The sequence below is a fragment of the Olea europaea genome, chromosome 3 (assembly GCF_002742605.1).
Source record: "Olea europaea var. sylvestris chromosome 3, O_europaea_v1, whole genome shotgun sequence".
Classification (NCBI taxonomy): Eukaryota; Viridiplantae; Streptophyta; class Magnoliopsida; order Lamiales; family Oleaceae; genus Olea; species Olea europaea.
Window position 1 is genome coordinate 19,849,249 of NC_036239.1, and position 8,893 is coordinate 19,858,141.

Below are 8,893 nucleotides of genomic sequence, written 5' to 3' on the forward strand. Positions count from 1 at the left end.
TTTTTTTTAAATTTGACCTTCCATATGATGTTTAGTATGCAAAATATATCCAAACTTGCAGGTTCCATTTGAAGTTCTTATTAGAAGACAAATAGCTCGTTTGTTGGATCCAAGTCTTCAGTGTGCTAGGTTCATTTATGACGAGCTAATAAAGGTACATCTTGCTAGTAAATTTCTGGTGCTTTTTGGCTCATTTATCTTTGCATCTGGGCATTAATTTGAATGTTTTCTTTTAGATGAGCCATCGATGTATGGTCAGTGATATGCAACGGTTTCCTGTCCTAAGAAAGCGCATGGATGAGGTTATTGGTAATTTTTTAAGAGAGGGTCTTGAGCCTTCAGAGACAATGATAGGACATATTATTGAGATGGAGGTACATACGACTCCTTTACGACTTTACCTTGTATATTTGCACAATAGTAATATATATACCTTGATGGAAGAGCTGCTTGGTAATATGTAACCATTGTACGCTGTACTTATTTAAGTGATTCTTCATTTCTTCTTCCAAGAAATTTGGTTAATTTCATCGTTTGTGTGTTCTTTTGCTGATTTCATAAAACAATCTATTCAAGGCATAGTTAATTTGGGTACGAAGTATTGATACAGATCTTGAGAGAGTCATACCTCAAAAGCTAGTTATTGAGGTTGGAGAGCCTACATCTATATGAACCACACACCGAAAGTCCATACTTTTCAATGTGAGATTCAAAGTCCCACACTTTGCAATGGAATGACTAGTTCCAGATGAACACTGCTATGCCCGCGTCAACATCCGCACCCGTCGATTGCAATAGAGATGTACGGTGTCTGCTCTGATACTATTGATATAGATTTTGGGAAAGCCATATCTCAAAGCTAGCTATTGAAGCTGAAGAGCCTAAATTTACATAAACCACACACAAAAGTCGATACTTTCGATGGGAATTCAAGTCCTATACTTTGTAATGGGAATCATGACAATTACGCAACTTTTGACCTATCAATTTCCAAGAAAAGGCAAATATACACACTCTATTTCTCTTTCCTTTACATGTCTCTACCCCCTCCGGCATTTAGGTTTTGGGTGCAAAATACACTTTTGAGCTTTCGATTTCCACCATTATTTTTGTATCATACGGATATTCACCATTTTTAAAATTGGTTATGTACTATAAAGTAGAAATTGATACAATCTTCACACGCCAATTTGTTGCCACATTAAAGCTTCCTGATTCATTTTTAAAAACAAATTTCATTTCGCCCACAACTTTTATCCACTTTTAACCACACATTTTATAGACTCATAGACTTTTATCAACTTTAGTTGCTTAAGATCTACATCAAGCATGCTCTTGATGATAGACATCCGTCCCTTATTGTTTAAGCTTTTATATGAACTGGTTAGCATGGCATCAAGTCAAGGCAAAAGACCTAAGTTCAAGTCTTGTCGCTACCCATTTATGAAAATTGTGCACGTGTTGGGTCTACAAGGGAAAAACTGAACCTAACTTGCACAGGAAGTGTGTTCGAGGCAAGATAGAAATGAACGCACGTGGTTTCTTTCTAACAACTTAAGTTTTTAGATAGAAGATTTACCCTTTCCAAAATTTGTGCATTCATGTCTAGTGTGTTGGGAATTTTTTTATTTCAAAAAGGAAGTATTAGTGATAGGAAACAACTAAAAGTCTATTCCAGTCGAAAACAAGGTGAAATACAGTTTCAGTCAGATTATTTAGTAGTCTTCTTAATAGATAGGATTTTTGTTCTATTCATTGTTATCTGCTTGAAGTTTGTATAAAGGGGACTTAGGTTGTATTCGCAACTATTGACTCAGGAATTTATTTTTTGTCCGTCCATTACTTCTTTTCTATTGAATTCTAAAGTTTGTTCAGGAAATGTTTCCTTAGGCTCTTTCTTTCTTTCTTTATTTTTTTGGTGACGCTAACCTTTGTTCACTTTTTGCATGATTTATGATGCATTGTGATAAGGTTCTAATTGTAAGAGGCAGAATTCTATAAGAATCAAAGGAGCAAAAATATATTTATTGAATTAAAAGAAATTATAGCAAGAAAGGAAATAACAAATAGCCATTCGAGAGGTCTCCCTTCTACTCACTCCATAGAAGTTCCCTACTACGTCCATTCTCCTCTCTATTTATAAGTGTTCTGTAACTACTTTGCCTACGTCAGCTACCCAACTAAAAGAATTTGTTACATTCAGCTGTTTATCCATTCTTTCTGGATCTTTTAGAATATATGAATGTAGAGGGATAAAAATTCCACATCGGTTAAATAGTGAAATATTGATAAGTTTAAAAATATCTTGGGCTACTCTTCTTAATAAGATTGACCTTATTAAGATGGACCCCAAATCTTAACACGGTATCAGAGCCCATTAAGTTCCAACGAGCGATTTTATCCGATTATAAGTCTCAATTAATGAGCAACGGATTGCAAGATTAGTTTGCTCAAACGAGCTACTATCTTGCGGGGGCATGTTAAGGGATAAAAATCGCACATCGGTTAAATATCGAAATATTGATCATCTTAAAAAGATCTTGAGCTATTCCTCTTAACAAAGTTGAACTTATTAAGATGGACCCCAAATCTTAACAATGAACTTAATTGGTGGCTTATCAATACCCTGGGGTTTCAAATAAACCTTGCCCTCAAAGTTGAAATCAAGGAATTGAATTTTAAGGGCTGCTAAACATTCCTAGGAGGCTTTGAAGTTTGTTAGCCTCTTATATTTATTGTGATGCCCGATTGGATTCTTCCTCCACCATTTATGGTACAAGCTTTTTCCTTGTAGCCATGGCATCGTTGCTCCAGAAAAAAGCTTAAAGGGTTGTCCCTTCTCAACGCCATCAATTTCAGCTTCCCCTAAATATACCAATGGATAGGGTTCTAGTAGATTTTTGCTTTGGTAGCTGACTGTGTATTTCTCCCCCACCCCACCATCACGGATCTCGTAGGGAGGGGTTCTGCTTTCTTTCCTTCCCATTGATTTCGGGATGGAAATAATTTGATGGCCTTTTGGGCTGGATTCTTCCTTCTAGTTTCCAAGTTGTTGCAATCTTCAATTATTTGGGCCATATCCATGATTTGGCCCAATCCCTGTGGACATAACAATTGGACTTTAGCCCGTATGTCTTGTTTCAGCCCATTTATAAACGTTCCCTCCAACACCCCCTCTGTGATATCCGGCACACGTGCAACCAAAGCTTCCAACAAACGCCAGAACCCTGCCATTGATCTCCCTTGTATGCTCTGACCCATTGCCATCGTGACACTGCCATAAGTAGCTTCACCTGATCCTTCTGATGCTCTTCCTCTTATCTTGTGTCCAGTGATCAATCCAGAATGGATTTGTTGGAATCCGTTCTTCTGTACGGCATCCGGATCCCTCTCCCTCAACCTTGCTACTCAACTCTACTTTCAGATGGATGAAGGCTGCCTCAGGGTGAATTAGTGATGCCACAATGTTCTGGGTTGCCTCTACTGTCTGCATCATCTTGGCCATACTTTGTGTAAGGCGTTCCCACATATTTTTCCAATTCGGGAAGGCATTGCATCTCTACTTTCAATTTCTTTATCTCCTTTTCCATGATTTCCACTCTACTTTCTATCTTCATCTGGCCAGCAGATCATTGTGCTCTGATATCATTCGATAAGGTTCTAACTGCAAAACGTAGAATTCTGTAAGAACCAAAGGAGCAACAATATATTTATTGAATTAAAAGAAATTACAGCAAGAAAGGAAATAACAAATAGCCATTTGAGAGGGCTAAAACTTTCCTAAAGGTCTCCCTTCTACTCACTCCATAGAGGTCCCCTACTACGTCCATTCTCTCTATTTATAGGTGTTCTGTAACTACTTTGCGTACATCAGCTACCTAACTAACAGAATTTGTTACATTCAGCTGCTTATCCATTCTTCCTGGATCTTCTAGAATATATGAACTTACTTAGTGACTTATCACATTGCTTGAAACATTGTAAATTTGCTCAATATTTTACCTCTGTTGCAATTACTAGTGCTTTTGTTGTTGTAAGTTTTTGATTTTTTGGTAATTAATAGATCACTCCTATCTAATTATTGTGTATTTTTTTTCTTCCGTAGATGGATTACATAAACACTTCTCATCCAAATTTTATTGGCGGGAGTAAAGCTGTAGAAATGGCACTACAACAGATCAAGTCCACCAGGGTTGCTGCAGTTATTCCCAGGCAGAAAGTAAGTATTTACTTTTCTGTACTGATCTGTCCGCATCTCTATTTGTTGGCTTGATAAGATTCTGTGGATTAATTTTTGATTTGCATTTGTCAATTAGGATACAGGAGATTCAGACAAAGCACCAAATTCTGAGAGAAGTCTAAAATCTCGTGCTATTATTGCCAGGCCTGTGAATGGAATAGTTCCAGAGCAGGTTAGCTATCTATGGGCACCTGGACCGACCTTGGAACCTACTTATCTTCTTTGTCTCTAGTGGTGTTAAATTACCAAATAAAACTTGCAGAATTTCATCATTGTAATGCTAATATTTTTTCAGGGTTTGCATGACAAACAGGGTGTTCGATCTGCTGCAGAAGTCGAGAAAATTGCACCACCTGGTGATTTTTCTTTTTCTTTTTGTTGGAGAAAATAAATTATATCTTATTATGCCCAACTATACTGGTAATAAGGCTCAGTTTGTTGTCGTTGTTTGATTCTTCGTGCATTTGGCCAAGCCCCACTATGGCAATCCCACCCCCTCATTTGGGCTTCTGGATAAGTGGCCAACCTGGTTGTCTGGGAATCACTGGTGGCAATCAGTATCATTAAGACCTAATGTGGCATTATTTTATGATTAACCAGTAAACAGTACTAGTTCGGCCTGGGGAATATCATCAATTTTTGGCAGCCATGATAATCGCACATCTGTTAAAGAGAATTCTACTAGCAAGCCATTTAGTGAACCTGTTCAGAGCGTGGAGCATAGCTTTTCGGTCATTCATCTGAGAGAGGTATGTTCATGGGGTATTCTCTCCAGAATATTTGTTCGATTTGGTCGATGAGATTTATTATCTTTGTTACTGCGCTAACAAGTTTCTGTACTGTTTTTCTTGAAGCCCCCTGCTGTCTTGAGGCCTTCAGAAACTCATTCAGAGGATGCTATTGAGATTGCTATTACGAAGCTCTTATTAAGGTCATATTATGACATTGTTCGGAAGAACATTGAAGATTCTGTACCTAAAGCAATTATGCATTTTCTGGCAATTGGTTATTGTTAACGTGAACTTTCTATTTCCTTCTTTTGTTTTGCTATCTTTTAAATTTCTAGCCATGGATTTGACAACCACAACCTGTAGCATTCATATTAAGTGAACCCGCATCAATCCCACCCCACAAAAAAATAAAAAATAAAAAAGAAGATATCTAACTCCGTCCCATAATGATAGGCTTGTTTCTATTTTCACATAGATTAAGAAAATATAATTAATTTAGTTGGAATATAAAATTTCTTACAATTTTCCTAATATACCCCTACATTAAATAATGTTTTAAATAAGATTAATTATATTTGTTGATAACAAGGTACATTAAATAGAGGTTTATTAGAAATCTTAAAAAATATCATGCTTTCAATAAGGAAAGTGGCTTATAATTTGGGATAGACAAAAAAGGAAACCAAGTCTATCTTTATGAATGGAGGTAGTATGTTTGAATTTGAAGCCGTGTTTTTTTATCAGATTATCTTTTTTTTTTTTTTTCCTATGAAAAAGAGATGATTATTCATCTTAGATGTTTACCTTGAAAGAGTCTGCAGTCGAACTTCTGCATTAAAAAATGTAAAGCTGTCAGTAATACTTTTGTGGTTTGTCTATCATTGTTGTCTCTTTGTGAATAATTAAATTCCTGATTCATCTTTCTGTGTCCTTCTCTATTCCAAAAATAATTTTATGAGTGCCATTTGGTTTTTTTATTCATCTTATAGGTGAATCACACCAAACGGGAGCTCCACAATGTTTTCATCAAAAAGCTTTACAGGTATATTTTTAGGATTTTATTAGTTTGGTCCATAGAATGTCCAAATGGAATTTCTGAATAGTACTTGCATCTTGGTGTGTATGAAAGAGAGCAGTGACGCGTACTGACATAAATTGTTATGCTCACGCTACTGTTATTTATGGAGCAGGGACAACTTGTTCGAAGAGATGTTACAGGAACCTGACGAGATAGCAATGAAAAGAAAGCGTACTCGAGAAACCCTCAAGGTTCTACAGCAAGCTTTCCGGGTAAGTGCTTGATTCTTGAATTCCATAGAAGCAAACACGTCGAGTTTGTCATCCGTATGTCTAATTTCGTCTTACATAGTAGCAAAACCACTATCTGGTTCTTTCAGGAATCTGGATGTGCATATTTACAGCATGTTTGGCAAATAAGCCATGGGCCCACAAAATATTGTGGGTTCAAATAAGCCCAATAAGTAAGGTACCTTGTATGTATCTTATTTTGTGTAGGACCCACTCCCCATGCATTTTGATAGAACATTCGTTGTGGGACCCATGTCTTGTAAGCCATAGGCTTATTTGCCAAACATGCTGTGGAAATCAGCATGGCTGATCACATGTTTGGTTGTTTTCTTCCCTTTTTTTCCTTTCGAAGTTTACCTTTTGAGGTGATTGTTAATTGAAATTTGCTCCATTGATTATTTATTTCATTCTGACCTTGATTGAAATCTAAGTACAGACACACACACACACACACACACACACACACACACCCCGATTGCCTTGCGAAAACATTATTGGAGATCGTTGGTTGGCAGAAATTTTTAGTTAGGCAATAAACATGCTTGCTGTGGGTGGAACGTTACAAATTTTCTTATTGTTTTCTTCTTTCCCAAAAGGACTTGGACTTTGTCTCGAATTTGTGTTTTTCCGGTCCTGCATATCCTCTTACATCAAGTTCTTCATAGTCCCAAAGACTTCTTGTGTGATCTGTCTACTTTTGTATGTAGACATTGGACGAACTACCGCTTGAAGCTGATACGATCGAGAGGGGCTACAGCTTAAATACTGATCCAACGGGACTGCCTAAAATCCATGGGCTTCCAACCTCGTCTCTGTATTCTACTACCAGTGGTTCGAGTGAATCATACACTTCTCAGTCCAAAAATCCCAAATCCCGCAAGTCGTCCCATTCTGGTGAGCTACACTCACCATTTTATGGAAATGCAGATTCTAATGGTGGAGGATGAAATTCTATTCCAGGCTTTTATCCAACAATCGACGCATAAGTTACTGGAAGGATGCATCAGGCCAAGTTCTCGATTTTCACATTCATTTGACGACTCTGTCCAGCTTTCTTGCTAGATGGAAGACCATACTTTGTGTGGTGGTGTTTTGGAAAGTTAGTATTCTTTCAGATGATGAGTAAAATTTACTGTATTTTTCTCCTCGACATGGTTGATTATGTACGTATGGCTTATCAGAAGTTCCAATAAGAATAGAAGCATTTGCTTCCCTCCTTTTGAGATGTCAATTCGTGCAACAAAGCTTGTAAATAATCACTCGAAACATTGAAGGGGCTATACCCACCCTAAATATATTTTCAATCTATTTTATTTATTTTTTTAATCTCAAAATTATTATCTTAATGAAGATAATTGAATAGTTTCTGCATCTATTCCTTACATTCTTGTTCAGTCCCCTTTGGCACAAGGCTTGGGATCCTATTATAGACACTGTATTACGAAGGTTTTGTGACAAAAAATTACTATTTTTTATTTTTATTTTTCGTATTTATGATTTATGTTATTTGATGTTGGACAGTAATGATAACGAATTTAGTAGATTAAAGGAAAACCAATTTGCTATTTAAATGGCCATTAATGACTTCAAATATTGTGGCACACGAATATTGGTCAGTCATATCTAGTATTGTGATATTGTTGTGCAACTCTCGAAACCCTTACTTTCATTTTGAATTAATTAGCATATTATTGCTCTTGGTACCCTCGATATCATTTTGAATTATTCACATATTATTGCTCTATGATTATCAAATTGCAATCGATAGTATGACATTGTAAAACATATTTAAGGAAATGGGTAATATTAGTTAACACCAAACTAGTTATCATTAAATGATAGACCTAGTAAAGTAAATTTGTTGTAACTTATAACTAAGTTTTAACCTTTCAACATTTAACCTATTTAATTTTCTGTTTTTATTTATTTAATAATCACTTTTAACACAATTAAAACTTCATAATTCTTGTAATAACCTCTATTTTAACAACTTAATTATTGGGGAGGGGGGGGGGGGTTAATTTTCACCTATAAAAGGTGGTTACATCTAATTGAAAATGAGAATAAGAATCACAACTTGAGTTACAAAGAAAAATAAAATGCTACATCCACATCCACATCCACATCCACATCCTATACTATATTTCTTTAACCACTTGAATATACATTTTACGTTCATGCACTTTTGACAATTCGATAAAGGTTCATTCACTTATCTCTCTATGGTCGTGCCCATATAAAGAAAGTCACATGAGTTTTATTTTGGAACCGTGTAGTACTAAAAGAATTCGCAAGAAGGGGAGACAACACGACTTTAGGACAACGTCTTCAACGTAACTTCCAATGTTTGTTTTCTAAATCTCTTCTCTATTTTATGTTATATTATTCTAGAATTATATTTGTTATTTTATTATGTCAGTTAATAATAAGTCTGCACACAGATCACCCAAGTTTTTCCAACAATCTAAAGTCGTGTTGAGTGATTTGTGTGTAAATGAAACTTTTTCATTGGTTGTTCGATATGATTATGAAAGTTGTAAGATAGCAATTTTTGGATTGAACATCTTCACAAATATCTTGTACTAAGATGGTTGAATTCTGTGTAATCGTCAAG

General features: G+C 36.0%; 1 protein-coding gene across 2 annotated transcripts; it reads left to right on the forward strand.

Annotated features, from left to right (window-relative positions):
* Nucleotides 1-16: 16 nt before the first annotated feature.
* LOC111389044 (dynamin-related protein 3A-like) lies at nucleotides 17-7,605 on the forward strand. Of its 2 annotated transcripts, none has more exons than XM_023013897.1 (10): nucleotides 17-154; nucleotides 237-374; nucleotides 4,106-4,219; nucleotides 4,317-4,412; nucleotides 4,536-4,596; nucleotides 4,841-4,989; nucleotides 5,095-5,238; nucleotides 5,961-6,013; nucleotides 6,162-6,261; nucleotides 6,987-7,605. In XM_023013897.1, the coding sequence occupies exons 2-10, from the start codon at nucleotides 237-239 to the stop codon at nucleotides 7,224-7,226; spliced, it is 1,095 nt and encodes a 364-aa protein (XP_022869665.1). In that variant the 5' UTR covers nucleotides 17-154; the 3' UTR covers nucleotides 7,227-7,605. The 2 variants fall into 2 exon arrangements, with proteins under 2 accessions (XP_022869665.1, XP_022869675.1); XM_023013907.1 differs by having other exon boundaries at nucleotides 4,554-4,596.
* Nucleotides 7,606-8,893: the final 1,288 nt, after the last annotated feature.